Here is a 25,092-nt window from a genome sequence, read left to right on the forward strand (position 1 = left end):
GAAAGTAACCATTTCTCTTTCAACTCTTTTTATTTCTTTAGAATTCTCTACCTGAAACTTCTGGGCGCTGTGGGAACTACTCACAGAGCTATCATTTCCATCCCGTTTAGTTCACATTGCACAGAAGAAATAATCTTGGTTTCCCTGGGTAAATCTAGGTTGTTTTTTTCTGTCAAATGGACCCGATGGTAAAACCGCGTGGTCCTCAGTGATTAGTTTAGCAGCCGCGGACTCTCTGCCGATAATCCACACCCCTGCACGTGAGCACACACGATCCGCAAAGTATCCAGGAGCCAAATCCAGTTGCCAGACCTCTCCTCAGAGCTGTGCATGTGCCAGGCGGTACCCTCCGTCCCTGGTGCTGCGTGTCCAGGGAGGTCTGTGTACAGTTCACCGTGGAGCTTTCTGAGTACCTGTGGGGGAGGCATCCATTAAAATTCAGCATCACTAGGTCTCACCTTGTGTTTTAGAAACTCAGTCCTGTCCTCTCTAAAGACCCAATTTGTCATTCAGTTGCCAAGTCATGTCCAACTCTTCACGACCCCATGGACTGCAGCCTGCCAGGCTTCCCTGTTCCTCACTGTCTCCTGGCGTTTGTCCAAGTTCATGTCCATTGAAGACCAGTTTACCCATCCACTAAATTGACAGCAGAGGATGAGATGGCGGATGGCATCACCCACTCGATGGACATGAGTTTGAGCAAGCTCTGGAGTTGGTGATGGACAGGGAGGCCTGGCGGAGAAGGCAATGGCACCCCACTCCAGCACTCTTGCCTGGAAAATCCCATGGACGGAGGAGCCTGGTGGGCTGCAGTTCATGGGGCCGCTAAGAGTCAGACACGACTGAGCGACTTCACTTGCACTTTTCACTTTTCATGCATTGGAGAAGGAAATGGCAACCGACTCCAGTGTTTTGCCTGGAGAATCCCAGGGACAGGGGAGCCTGGTGGGCTGCCGTCTATGGGGTCACACAGAGTCGGACACGACTAAAGTGACTTAGCAGCAGCAGCAGCAGGGAGGCCTGGCGTGCTGCAGTCCATGGGGTCACAGAGTCAGACACGACTGAGTCAAGGAACTGAACTGAACTGGGCTGGACTGGACTGTAATGCAGCATAAACACCACTGGGTGGCGCTGTGCTTCCCTCACGTCGGTGGCTTGTTTCCCTTCTGGGTCTCAGCCTGCTGGCGTTTAGCACCGTATAAAGCAGACAGATCAAAGCACACTGACTGTAAATCATGTTAAAGATGTTTATATGGCCTTTAGAGTTTGTGTAGCACTGTAGAGAGCTGTTCCATATGGGTTACAGACATCATAACCGTTTTGTCTTGATCTGTGGACTCTACTGAAAACAGACAAGGACTTCACTGATTTCACTTGCCACCTAGGAAATCTTTCCTCCTGTATCTGAGGGTTGGCATGTGCGTGGGCGAAGATTTTTTTTTCTTAATGTTAAATCTGATATAGGAGTAATAATTTGTTTATTAGTTATGAGTCCTTTGGGGTATCTCCCTTTGTGGCTTAAATTTGTCAATGGTGTTTGTGATCTAGAAAAGAAGCAGTATCTTCTTGTCAAGAACAGATGGGTGCCTTTCAAGTCCTGGTTAAATCATTAAAATCATGGATAAAAGAAACCACAGAAAGAGTTCCCGTTGTGCAGCCTTCTTTTGGTGCAGAAGATTTGCAGAAATCTTTGGAAGAAACCAAGGTGAATCACTGTCTGTGTTTGATACCAAGTTCTCGTTTGCTGGTGTCAGGAATGGCAGGTTTCCTTTTCATAGGAATGGGAACGGAGGCTTCCTATTCATGTTAGATCTTCACGAATATACAGTGTATTTTGGTGAAACTTGTAAATCATGACATGAGTTTAACTGAACCTTTTAAAGAACACAGACTTGCAGTGAATTTGCTTTTTTAGAGAGACGTATAAGTGAGTTGCTAAGTGGTCCAAGTTGCTTTCGCCCCTATGTCTCTTAGTTTCAGTTATTTTTTATGCTATTTCTCATCATGTTAATAAGAGATGCTTTTCTTCAGTTCTGCATTTTGCCCTAGTTTGAACATAATCACTCAAACCGGTATCTGAAGATAGAAGTTATTGTCGTCAGACTCAGGTCTAAAACTTAGGACCAGTTATGGCAAGATTTCTACTCCAAGTTTGTGGAGTCGTGTATTTTTTAAAATTCACTGAAGTTTTTACATTATTGTTTTTTGCTTTTGAGTGATATTTATCTAGTGCCCTTCTATGATTTCACTATTTTTACTTTTTTTGTGATAGTTTTAGATACGTATAATTTGAGTGGATATGCATGAGTATTTTGATTATTCATCATTTATATGCTATGTAAAAATACAGGTATTTCTACTTTGAATCTTATTTAACATATGCACGTTTATTGTTTTTCTTTTGTCCTTATATTTATTCCAACTGTTTATGTTTGAAGCTCACCATGTAGTCTAATTTTTCTTTTTAAAATTTTGTTGAGTTGCTTGAATCTCCTTTGTTATGTACTATTTAAAGTTAAAAAATGTATGTTATGTTTGCTGATTCCAGTGCTGGAAGAAAATAATAGGATGAGTTTTAGATATTAAAAAATTCATTGAAATTTTGATAATTAAAAATCGCTGTTAAGTAGAATTCTGAATTTACATTTTTAAGAACACTTTCTAGTACCTTTCTTCTTGTAGCTTGGCTGTCGCCTAGTACAGTCTGCAGACTTACAGTTGACAGTTACTTTGGAACTCACGGCAGCTGGGGCTGGCCCAGCTTCCACTGTGGCTGGGAGCAGAATTCAGGATGGTGCCAACCCCAGTCCTCACTAGCAACAGTGTTAACAGTCACCTGGGCTGTTGGAACGAATAGAGATGCTGTTCTTCTCTTGCATCCACTCTCCCATAAGTCAGAAGCCACAATCGTCACTGTTTTAAGATATGTTTCAGATCCTGAATTATAATGTGTAACTTGGAAAAGATTACTAAGACTGAAAAATAATGTATTTTTATATCTCAAGAAATTACAAGAGAAGTGGAGCTTAAAAACACCAGAGATTCAGAAAGTCAGCGACAGTGGGAACTCACTATGTAACTTGATCAGCGCTGTCACCACCCCCGCGAAGGCCATAGCAGCAGTTAAGTCAGGTATGTGCGCTGTGTACATTTGTGGCAAAACCCCTAAGAATTGGGTCCACCCGTGTTTATTTCATGTGTTTATGTTATTTCTTTTCATTAATGCATAAAATAACCTCAGAAATACAAAGGGAAAGTGACAAGAAATATGACGTGTCTAAACACACTAAATGCTGCCACAGAAAAGTGTCTGTACTGTTCAAATTTCAGATCTCTTGGGTTTTACTACGATTTAAAATGTAGCCAAATTCATCTGTAAGAAGAAGGAGCATTATATTGGGAAAGGGGAAAGATTAGATTCCAGTTTGTTTGTTTTTACCTTCATTGATGGAAATGTAGCAATTCTATTTGAAACATTTGATAAAGAAATGCATCTGGTCTCCTGGGAAAAAAGGAAGTAAGGGGAGGAAACAGGTTTGCTTTTTTTTTTTTTTGTCAAGTGGACCTCTCAATTTATTCCCATCTGCTTTATTCTTTTATGCCCAAAGAAAACAGTCCTGTCTTAGGTTAGCCAGCATGTCTGAATCACAGTCTTGTCATGCTTCTCAACAGAAGGGGAGAGTCATATAAATAAGGGTTCTAAAATTTAAGTTGTAGATAGGGTTTTAAGTGCAAAACATTTATATTGTTGTCACTATCAGGTTTGAAATAATCCAAGAGTAGACTGCAGGCAGATCTCGCATCTTTATCCTGAGAGTTTCTGAGGGTCCTCTGTGCTTTATCTGCTCTTTCCACCCCCGACTGTCCCCATTGTGAGGCTGGCGTTCAGCTGGGCCTCTCCCCACACTGTTCATTCTGCTCTATTAATCCCATTTCAGGCAATACTCACAGTGTATGTGTGTGATGATCGCTTCTTTCTCTCCTAATCAGATTTCCTGAAATGTCAAGGTTTTTTGTTTTTTTTTTTTTTAAAGGGAAGGAATTCTGTGGTGTTTTATATTAGTTCTCCATGTCCTCTTTGTATTTGTAATAAGCAGAAAACATTTCTTTTCCCCTGCTCTTTAAAAACTCCCAAGCATGGTGGGAATTAATCTTGAGTATCCACAGGGCATTTTCACTTCCATTTGAAATTCCGTGGTGTGTGATTTTTGTTTTACGGGGATAACACTTAGATTAAGATTCAGATATGTAAGTGTTTTTGTTCAGGTTTGTTCTCGTGTGTTTAGTTGGGGGAAATGTGTTTTGGAGAGAGAGCCAAGGCGTACTCATATGAGAAAGTCTTAATTGATTTTTTAAAAAATATTTTGATTATAAAAAGATACCGATGCTAGATGTTTATAGAATTAAAGAGAAGTAATTACTACCACTCACCGAGCCGTTCCTATTTCTAGGCAGTAGGGTGCCTGTCTGGGCTTCCCACTGGGCTTTCGTGAGCCAGGTCTTCCTCTCCCCAGCAGCAGGGAGGGCTGGCTGCATCTGTGCAGACTCACAGGGTCATCAGTGGGCTGGTTGAAGCTCAGGTGAGACGGACACCAGGGCCCAGGGCCCCAGCTCCTATGCCTCCTCTCCCTGTGCTGATTCAGTGTGGTTTCTTTTACTTCTGACTTTTCCTTCATGTCTTTTTACATTATTCCACCTCCAGTAAACCCACGAAAAGACTGTCACTGCAGCAGACAGTTTCAGTTCCTTACATTGAGGTGGATGTTCTTCTGTCCGTCAGGCATTTATGCTTCAAGCAACACACACTGTAACCAGCTTCTGTGCTTCGGTGACTGTATCATTAAAATAACTTCAGCATTAAAGCAATTATCACCCCAAAATTGTCTTTTCAGTTCAGTCGCTCAGTCGTGTCCGACTTTGCAACCCCATGAATCGCAGCACACGAGGCCTCCCTGTCCATCACCAACTCCCAGAGTTCACTCAAACTCACGTCCATCGAGTCGGTGATGCCATCCAGCCATCTCATCCTCTGTCGTCCCTTTCTCCTCCTGCCCCCAATCCCTCCCAGCATCAGAGTCTTTTCCAATGAGCCAATTCTTGGCATGAGGTGGCCAGAGTACTGGAGTTTCAGCTTTAGCATCATTCCTTCCAAAGAACACCCAGGACTGATCTCCTTTAGAATGGACTGGTTGGATCTCCTTGCAGTCCAAGGGACTCTCAAGAGTCTTCTCCAACACCACAATTCAAAAGCATCAATCAAGTTGTCTTATAGATTAATAGTTAATGATTAATGTATCAGTAATCTAAAGTTTCTGAAACTCTGGAGTTTAAATTGATCGTGTTATGACTTTAGGAGTAAATTTTATACAGAAGAGAGGACATAGCTTGATCTTTTAAACCTTCGTTTGATTTTGAAATTGAATCACTATTTTAAATTTTAAAATATAATAACATTTTAAAATAATTACTGTTTATGGGGTTTGTTTTAATGCCACCTGGGCTTCCTCTGGTGGCTCAGATGGTAAAGAATCTGCCTGCAATGGAGGAAAGTTTGATTCCTGGGTTGGGAAGATTCCCTGAAGAAGGGAATAGCAACCCATTCCAGTATTCTTGCCTGGAGAATCCCATGGACAGAGGAGCCTGACGGGCTACAGTCCATGGGGTTGCAAAGAGTCTGACACGACTGAGCAACTATTTTTTTTAATGCCACCTGCTATTAATACACATGTAATACGACAGAAGTCTATGATGACTTCAGTTTTAATATTTTTGCAGGTGGCGTAATATTAAATGGTGAAGGAACAGCCACAGATACTCAGGAAGTTTTGGCAAATAAAGGTAAATAGTAACTTTAAATGTTTCTTGATTAAATAACTTTTTTTTTTTTTTTGAGAAAAAATCTTTTTAGGGACAAAAAGTAATTATATCAGAATTTCAAACTTTGAATTAAAATGACATAAAAATAATCATGTTTTCCATAAATAACATATTTATATAACATTCTGTGCAGTTTTGTTCATTTGAAGGTAAAATCTGGTCGTTTAGTTTGGCATTTCGTTTATATTTCCTTCTTTTGGGTTAATTTGAGGTAGTTTCTCACTGGGGATAACATTATTTGAGCTATTTTTTAATTTGATGCCTGAGGAATTAATATGTAACATTTCATGGTTTGGGTAGTTTATTCCATGTAAAATATCTATCTCATTTCACCGGTATTATGCAGTGTCCTTAATGTATTGGTCATGAAGTACCATTGTAAGATGAAAGTGACATTTTAGTTCTAAAAACTCTATGACTTTATCATAGTAGACTTAATCTTGACCACATGTCAGGTTGGCCAAAATAGTTCGGTCGGGTTTTTCAGTAACGTCTTATGGAAGAACCCTAACAAACGATTGACCAACCTAACAGAAGGAAATAGCACCTAGAACCAGTTTTTATTTCTGGAGCTCTAAATACCCTGAAAATGTGTCGGTGTTAATTTTTTTTCTTACGTTTAGGCTTAACATCCATTAAAAAGGACATGACTGACATAAGCCATGGCTATGAAGATCTCGGCCTCTTGCTTAAGGACAAAATAGGCGAGCTGAGCACCAAGCTCTCCAGACTGCAGAAGGCCCAGGAGGAGTCCAGCGCCATGATGCAGTGGTTGCAGACCATGAGCAACACTGCCACGAAGTGGCACCAGGCGCCAACACCTGTGGACACGGAGGCTGTGAAAAGCCAAGTCGAACAGAACAAGGTACCGTCCACGGGAGACACGAGGGAGCCATCAGGGCCCAGAATGCGCCCTCAGGCTCACGAGCCGGTTCTGGTTTCCGGCTCTGTAACCGCCAGCAAGTCGTGGGCCAGCTTTGTTGGATGTGCCTCTCTGTAGATGGATCCTAACAGTCACTTGTTTTTACCCACAGACGTTATAAAGATGAGTGAGCTGTTGGGTGCAAGCAACTTTGACTTTCCAGCTCAAGTCTGGGATTTTAGCCAGTCCTTATTGGAAAAGATGTACTTAAGGGCCAGGTGTATTAGGAGTCTGTTCTGTCCAGTATAAAATAGGGGAGCTCACGCTTTCCCTTTCTTTAATAGACAGTATTTCTTTCTACAGCTTTCAGCGTTAGAAAAATGGTTCTGTACGCTAGCAGTGCTGGCAAAAATGTCTCCAGATGAGTGACTTATCTTTGAGCTCTATAATGTGTTATCCAGAAAGCTGCTCATTCACTAGTAGAGTCTCAAGCCTCTCTCAAGACTGATTTTCTGGTTAATTACCGTCTTAGTGGTGTCACTTCCTTTTTCCAGAGGGATTTGAGAATATATGAAATTCTTCCCAGGTGGTGGGGTGAGCTCTCTAGCATTCTTCTTTGGGATTCTTTTCTCACCTAGTTGAAGAATAGTTACAAAGAGGAAAAGAAAATATAATTGACTCCTGAATCCAGTCCTCACTCACTTCAACCTCTAACTGTGGATATTTCCCCCTGTTTTGGTCGTGTTAAAGAAAAAAGTGCTCTATTATAATTGTGTCTTTGTCTTTTGATGTTGACATGCTTTAATGCAGTTACTTTTTTTATTTCCTTGTTAGTTGTTTGATGCAGAACTGAAGCAGAATGTGAACAAAGTGCAGGAGTTGAAGGACAAGCTGACGGAGCTTCTGGAGGAGAACCCGGACACGCCGGAGGCCCCCAGGTGGAAGCAGATGTTGACGGAAATAGGTAGGTCACCAATTACACCAGAGGCCTTCAAAAGGAACCCAGGCATTTTTTAAAAAATCATAATGTTTATTAGAAAACATCTATCCGACAGTCTCCCTGACTTTGAGATTTGCTTCCACGTTTCAGAATCTATTTTTGCAATTTCAGAAGTGTCATTTCATGTTGTCTGGGGCCAGGCCTTGGCATATCTTTTGTTTTTCTCACTAAACACAGTAACGAAATTTATGTTTACAAAGAAGGTAGATACTCGTTACTACAGTGCTGTGCATTGAGTCACATGTTTTCTTTATGGTCTTTTTTTTTTTTTTTTAAGCTAGATTTTGGGTGCCTCTAATTTTTTATGCTTTGTTATATTTTAGTGTAGAGAGTCCTTTTAGTTTATTTGTCTGGAAAAGACGGGTGCCGTTTTCTGCCGCAGAGTTCCCGACGGGACCCTGCCAGCCTCTGCTTCGTGCTCCCGGGCCCTTCCCTGTCAGGCCTGTGGAGGCCGCTCCCCATGGGGTCGGGGCTCTGCTCTTTATGAAGAGTGCTGTGCACGTTCCCACCCTGTCCCTGCGTGCGCCGTTCCTCGGAGATGCAGAATCTCCTCCACAGTCCCTGTTGGCGTATCGCCCCCTTTCCTTATTGTGATGACACTGAAATGAGCGTAAGACAGTGAGTTGTTCTCTGTACACCGTAGTGCTGTTTGGGGAATGCAGTGAGTCAGTGTGTGCAGCTCAGACACGGGCACAGAGTGAAGGTGCTTACTCGTCACAAACATCATTTCACCGTCAGTTGTTCCGTTACATTGAGCTATACCTTGTCCTTCCTCTAGAGTTAGCTATGCTGTGGTGAGGAGAAGGCAGTGGCACCCCACTCCAGTACTCTTGCCTGGAAAATCCCATGGATGGAGGAGCCTGGTGGGCTGCAGTCCATGGGGTCGCTAGGAGTCAGACACGACTGAGCGACTTGACTTTCACTTTTTACTTTCATGCCTTGGAGAAGGAAATGGCAACCCACTCCAGTGTTCTTGCCTAGAGAATCCCAGGGATGGCGGAGCCTGGTGAGCTGCCGTTGATGGGGTCACACAGAGTCGGACACGACTGAAGCGACTTAGCAGCAGCAGCGTGCTGTGGTGAACTTAGACGTCTCAAAGTATGTTTCAGTTTAGTAGGAGTCATCCTTACATGTGTAGTTGATTTACTTTGTTGTACACCAGAAACTGACATACATTGTAAAATCCACTCTGCTGCAGTAAAAAAAGAGGCATCCTAAAAGATCTTAATGTTGAAAGGTTTATTTTGCTAGAAACTCTTGTTGCCTGATAATTAGTCAGGCCCTATTTCAGTGACTGTCGCCTAGAATATCAGAATTACTTGGGAGAATACTGTCAAAGCATTTTAAAATAGGGGTGGGAGTGAGGAACATATATTTCAGAAAGCTTCCTGATAAGATCTTGATATTTCTCCTTCTTCCTTGCTTATTTTTACTTGCGTTGTTTTGCTGTCAGATTGTGACTGACTAGAACAGGCGGTATGGAATGATGTCACTTAGGGAAGGTTTCAGGGGTTGGGTTATAGGAAAAGCAGCTCTGTGCTGGCTGAAAAGCAGTCTGTCACAGCTCATCACAGCTTCCCTGACTGTGCAGTGTTTGGTGTTCAAGGATGGTCAGTAACTTGGCTCCAGGGAGCGTGCTGTCGTCTGGGTGGCAGTGGCAGGCAGGCATCCTAGCAGGGCGTGAGACCCAGCGGGTCCTGAAGGCAGGATGGGGCATGTGGGCAGAAGGGCCCGCGTGCACCCGCCCTGTTTGGATGAGGGTATGAGGCCAGCGGTGCAGACGAGAGGAGGACAGACACTCTGGGATGAGCAGACAAGGCCAGTTTTGGGGCACCTCTGCAGGTCAAGCAAAGCTGGTTAGATTTTGCCGTCTGCATGGTGGTGGGTGGCGTATTGAGAGCTTTGAGCCCAGGAGTGACGTGTTCAGTGATGTCTAAGGGAGATTATTTAAGAACAAGTTCGCTGAAGCTGAGGGTCGTGGGTGGTGGTGGAGCAGGGTAGACGGCTGCTGGTCTGGGTGTGCGTGTGACACGCTCGTGGCAGCAAGAGCTGAGCACCCCGGGGCCGTGTTAGAAGTGCACCTTCAGGCCTCACTCAGACCTGCTCCTCAGTCCTCAGTCCCCAGTCGTGTGTGAGCAGACTCCAGGGGTCTCTGACGTAGCTCCAGTTTGAGAACCACTGGTCTGGGCGAAACAGGGTCGGGACCCACATGGCGTTTGGGTATTGGGAGTGGAAGAACTGGCTTTAAGGTTTGGTGATCGAGGACGTAGGAGTGTCATGAAAGAAATCTAACTGTTGCATCTCACGATGTGTGAGAGAAGAACCTTCAAAAAAATCTAAAAGCTGGAAAAATCTACCCGTTCAGATAGGAGTATCATAGCTTTCTTTTTTCCCCAACATTGAGTTTAAAAGGTTGGTGAGATTTCTTAGCGTACCTTCCGAGCAGCGGGCTGCTGGTTTGCATAGAAGGGCATGGTTGGCCGTGGGTACACGTACTTGGGGGTCACTTACCTCGAACTGGTCATTGAAGGTTTGCTATTAAAGAAAAGGATATATGTTCATTGTTCTAGTAGGTCAGTTCTAGGTGAATAAACAAACTCTGTAGGACTTCTAGAAGGAGTGAGGTTTCTTAGGAGTATCCCATAATTTACGCCGTCTTCCAAAATCAGATTCAAATTCATTTTTCGTATACTTCAGCTGACATACAACCCTCAGGACCATAAAATTTGTATTGTTAAATGCAATGAACCCTTAGGTTAGGCTTTTTAATAGACTATATAGGGAGAGTCATGAGGGTGGAATAATGGCCATTGGGGATCCTTTTGAGTTGTTATGTAATCTTCATTAAGGTATAGTTGTGTTAAATGTACAAAAACCAAACCTCTGTTGCATCCTTTATCTTGTTTTTGTTTTTTAGATTCTAAGTGGCAAGAACTCAATCAATTGACAGTTGATAGACAACAAAAGCTGGAAGAATCCTCAAATACTCTAACCCAGTTCCAGACGGTGGAGGCCCAGTTAAAGCAGTGGCTCGTGGAAAAAGAGCTGATGGTCAGCGTCCTCGGGCCCTTGTCAGTTGACCCGAACATGCTGAACACACAGAGGCAGCAGGTGCAGGTGAGCCTGTGACTTAACAAGGGGGCGTTTTCACGGGAAGTACGCTGGCGTTGGACAGTGTGTGCTCTGCCTGCCTGGGCGGGCATCTGTGATGCATCACACGCCCGTGAGGTGCTAGTGTGATGCTGATGGGGACCCCAGAGGAGCAAAGCGCTGGAGCATCCCTGAGTGGCCCACGGGGCCCATGGATGGTCACGTCCCTTGACTGTCTCATTCATATTGTGGTTTGTACAGACCCCTGTTAAAGAGGACCTCCTTTGAAGTATTAATGTGATTGCATAAGCAATAGCATTTTTATGAGAAGCTAGTATCTTGTTTAGAAATGACTCCTTTGGAGTTTGATTCATTTTGACTGTGGTAGTAGATAATGAAACTTAGAAAGGTCATGCAAAACAGCCCTGATCTGGGGAGGAGAAGAAAGAAGGGAGGCAGAGAGGGAACCTTGAAACCCACAAGGTTACTTAGACTCATCTGATTATGAGCAGATAAATCCACACGGGGAAACACTGATAAAATGTGAGTCAGCCGTGGTCGCAGGAGCACCGCCGCTGGGGTCTCGGGAGCGTCTTTCGGTGCGGGGGGTGGTTTTCGTGCAGGAAGACTGATCCCTGCTCTGAAAATACAAATCAGTCCAGGCAGCTGAGTCACATACTGTTCTAGGCTTGTACGTTCTTCATCTGAATAGGCTGGAAGCAAAAGAGGTAAAGAAACATTTGAGAAGAAATAATTGTTCATGGTCTCCCAGAGATAGACAAAATATTACATTAAAAGGACAATTTGGAGATTATCCATTTTACAGTGAAAGCCTCTGTGAGCCTGCATGCTTGGAACGATGTGATTTATTGGCTAAATCTTTACAAAAAAGCCTACACATCAATCTTGGGTTTAAAAAGAAATCTTTGTAAATCAATGCACCGTGAATCGGTATAGCCTGATACTGTTATCACTGTGCATTTTTTTTTTTTTTTTGGTGTAAAATGCTATAGAGCATTCCAAAAATTCCTGTAAAAAGAAAAGTACAAGGAGGAAAAATCACATTTGGTGCTAGGGTGATGTGAACTTGTCTAAACTCCGTGTTTCCCTTTGTGTGTGAGAACTTGTGCATAAATTTCTCTTCCTTCTCCCCAGACTAGCAAAAATATTTATTTATTTCTCCCCCCCCTTTGGGGGATGTTATTTTAGACCAAGTGTTATCTCTGTGAGGCAGCATTGCCCTTTGGGTTTAGTTTATGATAACCGCACTGCCTTTGAAATAAGAGCTAGGAAAGCGGTAACAAAAGCAAAAATAAAAGCTAGACAATTAACTATCATTTCTGCGCAGAAGCATAAAGCCGTGTTTCCTGTAACTGGTTCTCCAGTCATCTGTGTGCTTAGTTACCCTCGCTCTCTCTTTCTCTCAGATTCTCCTGCAGGAGTTCGACACCAGGAAGCCGCAGTACGAGCAGCTGACCACGGCCGGCCGGGGCATCCTGCAGAGACCTGGGGAGCACCCGTCCCTCCACGGGACTGTGAAGGAGCAGCTGGCGGCCGTGACCCAGAAATGGGACAGCCTCACCGGCCAGCTGAGGGACCGGTGTGACCGCATCGATCAGGCCGTTGGGAAAAGCACCCAGTATCAAAGCCTGCTGAGAAGCCTGTCCGAGAAGCTGGCCGACCTGGACGATCAGCTCAGCAGCAGCGTGGCCGGCAGTGCACACCCCGACGCCATGAGCCAGCAGCTGGAAACGGCCCAGAAGCTGAAGCAGGCGGTGGAGCAGGAGGGGAAGCGGATCAGTGCGGCGCAGGCCCTGGGCGACGACCTGGCAGCCCTGGTCCGAGAAGAGTATCTGAGAGCAGAGCTCAGCCGGCAGCTGGAAGGCGTCTTGAAATCGTTCAAGGATCTGGAGCAGAAAGCAGGTGTGTGTGTCTTCTGTGAGTGCACGTGTGTCCTAGAGAGAGGGATCCATGAACAAGCCAAGCTGCCGGGTAAATCGGGCTCCGACAGAGGACCTGCCCGTAGTGAGAAGTGTGTGTGAAGAGGCAGTCTCAGGCACGTGGAACGCAGGTCCTGGCCGCCGTGCACACGGCCTGCGGGGTGGGGTCTGTGCAGGTGCCGGGGGATCCGGTGTGGGCGCAGGCCACCGCACAGCTGGCCCGGGAAATCTCAGGTGCCCCCGACTGGTGTTCACAGACGAACAGAGAGCGAGAGTAGACTTGAGACCGCCAAGGGGAGAGGGATAGGGGAGTGACGGTGAGGGAGTCTGAGGCTAGCAGATGCATACTATTTAAAAAAATTTTTGTTGTTGTTGTTGAAGTTTAGTTAATCACAGTGTTTTTTGTTTTTTGTTTGTTTTTTTTAATCACAGTGTTGTGTTAATTTTGGCATTGTGCAGCAGAGTGATTCAGTTATGCACGCGTGCTCTGTCGTCTTCAACTCTGTGATCCCACAGACTGGTAGCCTGCCAGGCTCCTCCGTCCTTGGGATTTTCTTGGCAAGAACACTGGAGTGGGTTGCCATGCCCTCCTCCAGGGGATCTTCCTGACCCAGCGACCAAACTCATGTCTCCCAAGTCTTCTGCCTTGGCAGGCGGATTCCCATGAGCTACATAGGAAGCCTGTGATTCAGTTACACACACACACACACACACACATTCTTTTTAAATATTCTTTTCCATTATGGTTTATCATAGGATATAACATAGAATGCATAAACAACAGAGTCCTGCCGTACAGCACAGGAAACTGTATTCAGTGTCCTGGGATAAACCATAATGGTAAGGAATATGAAAAAGAATGTGTGTATATGTAAAACTGAATCACTTTGCTCTACAGCGGAAGTTAACACAACTTCGTAAATCACCTATGCTTCATTTTAAAGAAAATAGTAAAAAAAAAAATAGAAAAATTGATTTTTAAAAGTGTAGACGTTCATGCTACGTCACAGTTTTGTTTTTATCGGGAAAGGAGATGAACAGTTACCAAAAAGGCTTGGTGTCATTTTCTTGCCCGCAGTTAGTTCGTCTGGCTGTGTCACGGGAGCTTCTCCCAAGAGACACGTGGGAGAGAGCCGCCCTGCCCGTTCCCCTCTCGCCCGCCGAGGTGCTTCTGGGCCGAGTGGGGCCGGGCAGAGGAGAGCGCACGGGCGTCTGTTTGTGTCGTTTGCAGAGAAACACCCTCACCCAGTTTATGTTTGTTAATAACGGATTGGACTTGTTTACTGATCGGAGCAACCATTTCAGGCTTGTCCCTGGATTCTGATGTGGTGCGGGTAGCAGATACGAGCTGTGACGATCACAGTGGTGATGACTCCATCAGGAGCCCTGTTCCATCACTGGCGTTCAGCTCAGTGCATGCAGGGTCCCCTCACGCCCGAGACAGCGTCTGTCAGTGTTGCTGCTTCAGACTTGGGGAAATGAGACCTTGGGCTTCAGTCATTCGCCCCGGGCCCTGCAGCACATAACAGGCTGATTGAAACCCAGAACCCTGTAGTCCTCGCAGACTGCCTTATTTTGTCCAAGTGATGGGTAAAAATTGTACAGGTGGGACTTCCCTGGTGGTTCAGTGGTTAGGTTCCTTGCTCCCGAGGCAGGGACACAGGTTCGGTCCCTAGTCCAGGGACTGAGATCCTGCATGCTGTGCAGCCAAAGCGGGGGAAATCACACAGGTCGAAAGGTCACGACTGATAAGGGGTGAGTTGTTTATCAGCATCACCTGGAGCTTTGAGCAGTAGTCACGTCTCTGCCCTGGGACAGAGGTGGCTGTGGCATCTGGCCACGAAGCTCCCTCTTCTTCTTGTAGAGCCCTTCTCTTGCCCTCCCACCCACTCTTTGTGTACAACGTCAGTGCTAGTAGCCTTTGCATTTAGATTACTCTGTGTTTCTAGTTGGTGGTTTTTCCCTTAGCTTTTCACAGGTTCGTTCAACATTTTGATGTAAAATAAACCTGTCTGTGATTTCACTTTTTAGAGACCCATGTCGAGCACCTTCAATCAGCCTGTGCCAGCTCTCACCAATTTCAGCAAATGTCTAGAGATTTCCAGGCTTGGCTGGATACTAAGAAGGAAGAACAAAACAAGTCTCCCCTGATATCCGCCAAAGTTGACGTCTTGGAGTCATTAGTGAAAGATCAGAAAGACTTCAGGAAAACGCTGACTGCCCAGTCTCACCTTTATGAGAAAACCATTGCGGAAGGCGAAAACCTGTTACTAAAAACCCAAGGGTCTGAGAAAGTAGCCTTGCAGTTACAGCTGAACACTATTAAAACCAACTGGGATGGACTGCAGAAGCAGGTGAAGGACCGAGAAGACAGGGTGAAGGACACGCTGGAGAGAGCCCTCAAGTATAAAGAGCACGTGGACACGCTCAGGCCGTGGATAGACAGATGTCAAGGCAGCCTTGAGGAAATCAAGTGTAGCTTGGATCCCGCTGAGACAGAGAACGCCCTCGCCCGGCTGAAGGCTCTGCAGAAGGAGATGGACCAGCATTTCGGGCTGGTGGAGCAGCTGAGTGGTGCAGCTGGCAGCCTGCTCGGCGTCTGTGAGGTGGACCAGGAGGTGGTAGCAGAGGAGAGGGAGTGCCTGCTCCGGAAGGTGGACACGGTCACTGAGCAGGTGCACAGGAAGAAATTCTCCCTTGAGAACATGGCCCAGAAGTTTAAAGAGTTCCAGGAAGTTTCCAGAGAAGCTCAGCGCCAGCTTCAGGGTGCAAAGGACCAGCTCGCGGTGCACGACTCCCTGGGGCCCCAGGCTCACAGCAGCAAGTCCCTGACCGTGTTGCAGACCCAGCAGAAAGCCCTCCAGACCTTGAAGTCGCAGGTGGATCTGGCCCAGGGGCTTGCCCGGGACCTCGTGGCGGAGGCCTCTGACTCCAAGGGCACCTCTGAGATCCTGCTCCAAGCGGAGACCTTAGCTCAGGAGCACGACTCCCTTAGCCAGCAGGTGGACGACAAGTGCTCGTTCTTAGAAACCAAGCTTCAGGGCATTGGCCATTTCCAGAACACCATCCGAGAGATGTTTTCTCAGTTCGCAGAGTTTGATGATGAGCTGGACGGCATGGCCCCAGTTGGGAGAGACGCGGAGACACTGCAGAAGCAGAAGGAAGCCATCAGAGCCTTCCTGGAGAAGCTGGATGCGCTCATCGCAAACAACGCCAATGCCAATAAGACCTGCAAGATGATGCTGGCCACGGAGGAAGCCTCTCCCGACCTCGTCGGCATTAAGCGGGACCTGGAGGCTTTAAGCAAACAGTGCAACAAGCTCTGGGACCGTGCACAAGCCAGGAAAGAGCAGGTCGAAGGGACCATTGTGCGCCTTGAGGAATTCTATAGCAAACTCCAGGAGTTTTCTACTCTGCTCCAGAAGGCTGAGGAGCTTGAGGAGTCTCAAGGCCCCGTTGGCATGGAAACAGAAACAATTAATCAACAGCTCGATGTGTTCAAGGTAGGGAGTGCTTCCTTTTTATTCTGCGTTTTGGTTATTCAGAGATGTGAATAGAGATTTCCTGGTGGCCCAGTGGTTAAGACTCTATGCTTCCGCTGCAGGGGGCACAGGTTCGATCCCTGGTCGAACTGAAATCCCACATATCTTGCAGCGTGACCAAAAATAATAATGATAATAAAATAAAAAATAAAACTTCCATTAAAAAAAAGAAGACTGGTTGACAGAGAAGGAGGTGGCCTGTTTTGCAGCATCTTCAAGTAGGATCACCAGGCAGTGTTGGAGCTCAAATGAGCATCTGTGTAGCGGGTATCTGGGCAGGGCAGGTGGGTCCTTCTGCTTCTGCTTTGGCCTCTTGTGGGATAAGGCTTGAGATGACCTAGGAAGTCACAGGGTGCTTGGAAGGCTGGTGTCTATTTTTTTAAATTTCATTTATTTGCATTTGGCTCTGCTGGGTCTTCGTTGCCGTGCGGGCGCTTTCCCTACTTGCGGGGCTGCTCTCCAGAGGTGGTGTGCGGGCATCCTGTTGTGGTGGCTGCTCTGGTTTCGGAACGCAGGCTCCGGGGCCCAGCACTGGGCACCCCTGCCTTCTGGCGCACAGGCCCGAGGAACGTGGCACCCAGGCTTAGCTGCTCCATGGCGTGTGCAGTCTCCTGTGCTGGGGACTGAAGCCTGTCTCCTGCACTGGCAGGCTGATTCTTTACCCCTGAGCCTCCAGGGAAGCCTGGTGTCGGTTTCTGACGTCGCTCACGGCTCCCACAACTCGACCACGGAGACCGGCGCATCCACCCATCACGAGTGTGTGCTCTTCTGTTTGTGTCCTCGCATTTTCTCTCATGGTGAATTACAGTCTCTTCCTCCCCTTATCCTTTTCATGGTCTTCTTCTCCTTTTTAGCTTAGTTTTTTCCCCAAATTCTTCTTTTAAAAGCAGAGTTTCCCTTTTGTAATCCTGGGTCTATAAAACTTAAGATTTGGGGCTCATGCCCCAGACGATTGCGAGTAAATTATTTCTGATGGGACTGTGAGCGCCCTGGGACTGAGTACACGTGGGGCTTCCCTTGTGGCTCAGCTGGTAAAGAATCTGCCTGTAATGCAGGAGAGCCTGGTTCGATCCCTGGGTTGGGAAGATCCCCTGGAGAAGGGAAAGGCTACCCACTCCAGTATTCTGGCCTGGAGAATTCCATAGACCATATAGTCCAAGGGGTCACAAAGAGTCGGACACGACTGAATGACTTTCATTTCATATGTGGGGCTGTACACGTGGGGCTGAGTACATGTGGGGCTGTACACTTGGGCCGAGTACACGTGGAGCTGAGTACACGTGGGGCTGTACACTTGGAGTGAGTACACATTTCTCACCAGCAGCGGCAGTGATGCCTGACGATGGGGTGCAGGAGAAGGTGGTGAGGTCAGTGCCAGGGTCCGGGTCAGTAATGTGGCCTTGCTCAGGGTGTCGTGCACAGAATCCCATCTGGATGGGGACAGAGGGAAGGTCCTGGCTGCCCAGCCTTTGCTGCTTGGGACTGACGGGAGCCTGTGGAGTGGCTGGGGGACCATCCACGAGGTTCATTCTGCTTTGCAGTAAAGGCCTGTGTGACGCTGAGTCCCACCGCCAGCCCGTGAAACATCAGAGAGGATCAAATACAAACAGAATTTGCAAACCTAGAAATCATTTCCCAGGAGAAATGAATATAAATCAAATAGACTTCAAAATTCTCTGCTACTGTACTTGACAATGTCTTTCCTTTGCTTCTCTTTCATGACATTGTTTTTAGGTGACTGAATTTTAAAAAGTAACTTCAAAGTAGCTTCTTTTTCTTCTCTGTTACTAACATGATTATTTGCTGTTTATGGAGTGCCTTTGAAGCCCCGTCCCTGCAGGGCTTAAAAACCTGCGGTTCTGAATTTGGGTCTTGATTCTGGAGGTGGAAGGAGCGGCCTCACTGTTGACTTAACTCCCTTCATTTCTCTGTCACACTGTCATACTTGTGGTTTGAAAAATAAAGGTTTCATATAAGATAATTCTGTATTAGAAAAACAAAATTCTGTGGCCATTGCAACTTGGAAGACTGGGTGGAGGCTCTGAGGAGTGAGTCTCTGGAATTTTTGTGGAGCCCAACAAGCAAGGCTTGATGCTTACATGACAGTGATCAGATGGTCTTTGCACTGATGCAAGTTGGCTCTGTTCACTGCCTTCATGAAGTGGTACCATTTCCCTAGATGTTCTGTGACTTTGTGTAGAAAAAAAAAGAGTAGGCCTCATCTCTTTTCACTGCTGCTGCTAAGTCACTTCAGTCGTGTCCGACTCTGTGTGACCCCATAGATGGCAGCCCACCAGGCTCCCCCGTCCCTGGGATTCCCAGGCAAGAACACTGGAGTGGGTTGCCATTTCCTTCTCCAATGCATGAAAGTGAAAAGTGAAAGTGAAGTTGCTCAGTCGTGTCCGACTCTTAGCGACCCCATGGACTATGGCCCACCAGGCTCCTCCGTCCATGGGATTCTCCAGGCAAGAGTACCAGAGTGGGGTGCCATTGCCTTCTCCGTCTCTTTTCACTACTTCAACTATTTGTAAGAAAAAAAATCACTATTTCTTTGAAAGTATTTTGCAAACTGAAAAGCACTAAATAAGCCTCGTTACCGTTCATGTATACAGAGATTGTTTTATTTGACTGTGAAGAAAAACAAAGGGATCATGTCTTCTGAAGTAAGCCACTTGACATGCTGTATTTGTTTTCTGATTACTTTGGAGGGAGTTGACTGCTTTTAACGAAATCGAGTAATAATAATATCATGACATAGCTTCAGTGTCTTGAAACCCAGTGATTGAAATAAAAGTTTCCAAGGAGACAGTTATCTGCCTTTGGTATACCAGTGCCATGGGTAAAAAAGAACAGGAATGTATGGTGAATAAAGACAGTGGCTTACACAGTCACTCATTCTGTTTTCTGTGTGTGTGTTACATGTGCATGTTCTGAAAAATAACCATTACAACGATTAACATTTATTGTGGGCTTCCCTGGTGGCTCAGATGGTAAAGCGTCTGCCTGCAATGTGGGAGACCCGGGTTGTATTCCTGGGTTGGGAAGATCCCCTGGAGAAGGAAATGGCAATCCATTCCAGCACTCTTGCCTGGAAAATCCCATGGACGGAGGAGCCTGATAGGCTACAGTCCATGGGGTCGCAAAGAGTCGGACACGACTGAGCGACTTCACTTTCTTTCACTTTCTGTGTGTCAAGCATAACACTTGGAGAAGGAAATTGCAACCCATTCCAGTATTCTTGCCTGGAAAACGCCATGGACGGAAAAACCTGGTGGGCTACAGTCCAGTTCAGTTCAGTCACTCAGTCGTGTCTGACTCTTTGCAAGCCCATGGACTGCAGCACGCCAGGCCTCCCTGTCCATCACCAACTCCCAGAGTTTACTCAGACTCATGTCCATTGAGTCGGTGATGCCATCCAACCATCTCATCCTCTGTCGTCCCCTTCTGCTCCTGCCTTCAATATTTCACATCAGCAGGGTCTTTTCAAGTGAGTTAGCTCTTGGCATCACGTGGCCAAAGTATTGGAGTTTCAGCTTCAACATCAGTCCTTCCAATGAACATTCAGGACTGATCTCGTTTAGGATGGACTGGTGGATCTCCTTGCAGTCCAAGGGACTCTCAAGAGTCTTCTCCAACACCACAGTTCATAAGCATCAATTCTTCGGTGCTCAGCTTTCTTTATAGTCCAACTCTCACATCCATACATGACCACTGGAAAAACCATAGCCTTGATGAGATGGACCTTTGTTCCGTAAAGTAATGTCTCTGCTTTTGAATATGCTGTCTAGGTTGGTCATAACTTTCCTTCCAAGGAGTAAGCATCTTTTAATTTCATGGCTACCATCTGCAGTCCATGGGGTTGAAAAGAGTTGGACACGACTGAGCAAACACTAGACTGTCTTTAATCCAGTTGACAGTCTTGAGAGTTGGGTCCTATTATTATTTGCATCTTATTGTAAGAAAGCTGAGACGAGGGAGGGGAAGTGACATTCCCAGGGTCATGTAGGTGTTAAGTTGTTAGAGAGAGCCTGGATGTTTTGTGAATATAGTGCAGTGTTTTGGTCAACTTTATTCATCACATTGCACATCTTACATTTTTTTCTGGGAAACTTTCAAATCATCTTTGCTCTAGACTGATTTGGGTGCCTTGAATAACCATCCATTGTTGTCATTTATGTTTGTTTTCCTGATTTTTTAATATTGAAGTATGGTTGATTTACAATATCATGTTAGTTTTAGGTGTACAGCCAGAGATTCAGTTATGTGTGTGTGTGTGTGTATATATATATATATATATATATATATTTATTTATTGTTTAATCCCTCTCTCCCCCATATACATATATATAAAAATTTTCAGATTCATTTCCCTTATTGGTTATTTAAGAATCTTCAGTATAGTTCCCTGTGCTGTACAGTAGGTCCTTGTTGGTTATCTGTTTTATATATAGTACCCACTCGAGTGTTCTTGCCTGGAGAATCCCAAGGACGGGGAGCCTGGTGGGCTGCCGTCTATGGGGTCGCACAGAGTCGGACACGACTGAAGCGACTTAGCAGCAGCAGCAGCAGTGTGTATATCTGTTAATCCCAACTTCCTAGTTTATCCCTACCCCACCTTTTCCCTTGGGAAACCATAAACTTGTTTCTCTGTCTGTGAGTCTCTGTTTTATAAATAGGTGCATTTGTCTTTTTTTTTTTTTTTAGGTTTATCATTTGACATTTTTCTCTATCTGACTTACTTCACTCAGTATGACAGTCTTTATGTCCATCCATGTTCTTTCTTATGGCTGAGTATTCCATTTTGTATATGTATCACATCTGTTTTAGCCATTCATCTGTCAATCAATCATTATTTGTCTTAATCCAGAACACCAGGAGCACTTAAAGAATATGTTAGGTACTATAGTTGTCGAAACAGATCCGTAGATACGGTGATGAGGCTAATGATGAGAACAGTTAACCTCCAGCACCACTGCTTCTGAAAGGGAACCAAACATTTCCTTGTCCTGGTAATTATATCTTTCTTGATCATAGTTGTAAATTATTTCAGATCTCGATCTAACTTTTGCTGGGCATTAAGCTTAGTCCAATGACTAATATTTAGAAATAGGAAAATGATTCAAATTCTTTTAAAACATAGCTAAAGTAACCCAAAAGGTAGTACCAATCTCTTTTCAGCAACTTGGAATACGTGGTTGAACATGAGTTTTAACATAATATTTTAGGAAGATTTAAAAATTGTCTTCATTGGAATAATGTGTATTGAGTTTAAAAAAAAAAAAAACTAGTAGTTTGCTATGTTATAATTTCTAAAAATGAAACAGAAAAGCACCACAGTGCGGGACCTATTTTCATTATAGACTTTGGAATAAAATGCAATTTGTCATTATTCTACCAGGGAGCTTTAGTTTAACCTAATGTCAGGGGGAAAATCTTTCAACAGTTTTTCATGGTATAGAATAGGCTGCCCTCTGAGTTGTTCTGAGGCTTCATAGCTATTACCCAGTTGCTCAGTAAGGATGCCTTATATTCACTAGGAGCATAATGGATTATATAAGCTAGGTGAGACAGAGTTTTAGGGTTCCATTCTTTTCCCCCCTAAAATTTAACCTTAGAAATAGCTGTTAATATCCTTGAAAGGATAAAGTTAATTCATATTTAATACAACCCAAATGTAACGATTGAAAATAAAAATTGTTCAGAACCAAGAGTGCTAATTCACTGTCAGTGAAAGTATTCCAGGTTGCTGAAAAGAGATTGGTACTACCTTTTGGGTTACTTCAGCTATGTTTTAAAATAATTTGAATCATTTTCCTATTTTTAAATAGTAGTCATTGGACTAAAATGTCTAAAGACTGATGTATTTTCTATTACTATTGATAACCCAAAGTACCATTTTTCTACTTATGCTTCCGTAAGTTATTGCATTAAATTCTGTGTACACTATCATACATTCCCAGACAAAAAGAAAAAGTCCCTTTGGAGTTCCCTATCACTGTCTCCTGTTGAAGATTCTCAGCTCAAGATTGTCTTCAAATCAAAACTCCATTATCAAATAGAATATTAAGGTTTTCATGTTTTTACTGTGTTTCAAAGACCTACCAATTCTACACAAGGAATATACACCGGCCTTCCTATGATGTCACCAACAGCCAATCAGATCTTCTGATCATTGTGAAGTAATTATTATAAGCACACTGAATTGATTTAATCTCGGTGAAGAGCAAAGAAACGTGATGTTTTAGCGAACACATGCAGTCACATTCCAGCTAAATAATGACCTTCCCCAGCTCCATCTGGGCCGCGGTAGAAAGCCTCACCCACAACCTGTTGCTGGTTTTTCCGGCCACTCTGTGGCTGCCCCAGTTGTCACTGTTTGTTCCCACAAATGAACAAATCACTGGTATTCGTCTCTCTGAACCAAAAATTTCTTAAGGCAGAGAATTTTTAAGCCAGTACTTAAGTTTCAGGTTTGAAGAACTCATTAACAAAAGAAACCACTTGTTACACACAAAAAAAGTTTCATTTTTTTCTAGATTATTTGACTTAATCTTGAGGTACAGTCATTAAAAGAAAAGAAATAGGAACAATGCTGTTGTTCAGTCACTCAGTTGTGTCCAAGTCTCTGTGACCCCATGGCCCGCAGCACGCCAGGCTTCCCTGTCCTCCACCATATCCCAGAGTGTGCTCAAACTCGTGTCCATTGAGTTAGTGATGCCATCCAACCATCTCATCCTCTTTTGTCCCCTTCTCCTCCTGCCTTCAGTCTTTGCCAGCATCAGGGTCTTTTCCAATGAGTCAGCTCTTCGCATCAGGTGACCAAAGTATTGGAGCGTCAGCTTCAGCATCAGTCCTTCCAATGAATATTCAGGGTTGATTTCCTTTAGGATTAACTGGTTTGATCTCCTTGCAGTCCAAGGGACTCTCAAGAGTCTTTTCCAACACCACAGTTTGAAGCATTTCTTCAGCGCTCAGCCCTCTTTATGGTCCAACTCTCACATCCTTACTTGACTGTTGGAAAAACCATAGCTTTGACTGTACCGACCTTTGTCAGCAAAGTAATGTCTCTGCTTTTTAATATACTGTCTAGGTTGGTCACAGCTTTTCTACCAAGGAGCAAGTGTCTTTTAATTTCATGCTGCAGTAACCGTCTGCAGTGATTTTGGAGCCCAAGAAGGAAGTAATAGCATATACATCACCAAATTGAGCCAACCACCTACATCCAGATTAAACAGTGCTGGAAAGTCCCTTGTTGACAGCAGTCTGGAATCCCAGTTGGGAAAGGGTCCCGAGCAGTGTGTCCACCCCATGGGCAAGACTTCAAATTGCAGTTTTGTGGACTCCTGCTTGTAATCACAGGCTGCAAGTGATGTCATCGTGCTTGCACACGCAAGTCTGTCTCTGGTTTAGTTTTTACAGTGCTGCTTGTTTCACCTTGTGAGTCAGAAGACTTCTTACACCGTAGGGGATTGGCCAGGCCCTCAGGGGCTTAAGAGATTCCAGGACATATCCTTTCTTATCTACGGTGCTGTGTGACTTGCTGTGCTTCTAGGGCAGGCGTGGAAGCCAGGGTCGGAGGCAGGTCAGAGGCTGGCTCTTGCTTCTAGAGCCTGAAGACTTCCTCCATTTTAATTTCCCTGACAGCCAAGTTGAAACCGGATACAAAAACCAGAACACATGTAACTGTGCCGTGATGAATGTTCTTGGGCACAGGGGAAGGCAGTGGGCACCCAGCATCCTCCTATGAATGCTGGGGGACCTAAAATGACAGGTGCCATGAAGCTGGCGCAGCCGGGTTATTTGATCCTATTTGTAAATAGTACTGCTAAAAAAAAATCACTTTCCAAGTATCCTATTAAGATATTTATTAAATGATCCTGAAACAACCTCTGTAATGTCACCATATTTTCCAAGATAAAAGTAAACTGTCCAAAGAATGCTTTAATAGTGGTTTTTAAGTGCTCCATATTGTTCCATTTGAGATCAATGGCAGATTGTTCTCTGTTTTGTTGAGAACAGGAGGAAATTCAGTAAAGCTTTCTCAGAAGTGGTTTTTCATGGGGGAAATAGTCTTACTTGCCTGGATTTTTGTTAATAAACCTGTATTAGTAGGCAGATTTCACAGCACCTTCCTCTGGTATATTTAAAGGTGACTATTTCCACTGTAGAAACTACCCCTTGATGCATGGGCTGTATCAGCTGGTCCCGTTTATTCAGTCAGCTGTGTCAGAGTGGCTTTAGGATGCTAGGAAGAAGAAATCTCAGCTGTGCTGGCAAGCGAGAAGGCCCACGGACGCAGAGGCCACGCCATGCTGCGGGGATGGTGCTGCCGTGGGGCAGGGTTCCACCACGCATGCCAGCGGAGCAGGTGGGCCTTCATGCTTTGAAAGGCTTTGCTCCTGGGAGCGTGGCCTGCGGGCTCTCTTTCCATGTCTGCTTCTAACTGATGCCATGCTCTGGGTGTCCTGTGACCTCTTAACTCCTGTGGCTTCACTGAAGACCCAGGAGTTAAACACAGAAAACAAACTTACAGTGACCAGCAGAGAAAGGGGAGTGAGGGATAAATTAGGAGTTTGGGATTAGCCAGATATATACTACAAGATATAAAACAGATAGACAACAAGGACCTACTGGACACCAGGGAACTATATTCAATATCTTGTAATAGATTATGTGTGTGTGTGTGTGTGTGTGTGTGTGTGTGTAGATGGCTATTCACCGGGAACTAACACAGTATTGTAAACATTGTAAATCAACTACACTTCAATTACAAAAGAAAGG

The 25,092-nt window shown here is 44.9% G+C and overlaps 1 protein-coding gene across 22 annotated transcripts in view; it reads left to right on the forward strand.

The window, feature by feature from the left end:
• Positions 1 to 25,092, forward strand: part of DST (dystonin) — a 519,362-nt gene that overhangs the window by 398,430 nt on the left and 95,840 nt on the right. For all 22 annotated transcript variants that reach the window (XM_061397801.1, XM_061397789.1, XM_061397783.1 and 19 more), the window contains 8 exons: positions 1,549 to 1,705; positions 3,006 to 3,132; positions 5,776 to 5,838; positions 6,501 to 6,742; positions 7,574 to 7,703; positions 10,657 to 10,856; positions 12,257 to 12,752; positions 14,801 to 16,272. In XM_061397801.1, the coding sequence (XP_061253785.1) occupies positions 1,549 to 1,705; positions 3,006 to 3,132; positions 5,776 to 5,838; positions 6,501 to 6,742; positions 7,574 to 7,703; positions 10,657 to 10,856; positions 12,257 to 12,752; positions 14,801 to 16,272 (2,887 nt within the window). The remainder of the gene's footprint in view (positions 1 to 1,548; positions 1,706 to 3,005; positions 3,133 to 5,775; positions 5,839 to 6,500; positions 6,743 to 7,573; positions 7,704 to 10,656; positions 10,857 to 12,256; positions 12,753 to 14,800; positions 16,273 to 25,092) is intronic.

The sequence above is a fragment of the Bos javanicus genome, chromosome 23 (genome assembly GCF_032452875.1).
Source record: "Bos javanicus breed banteng chromosome 23, ARS-OSU_banteng_1.0, whole genome shotgun sequence".
NCBI classification, from domain to species: Eukaryota; Metazoa; Chordata; class Mammalia; order Artiodactyla; family Bovidae; genus Bos; species Bos javanicus.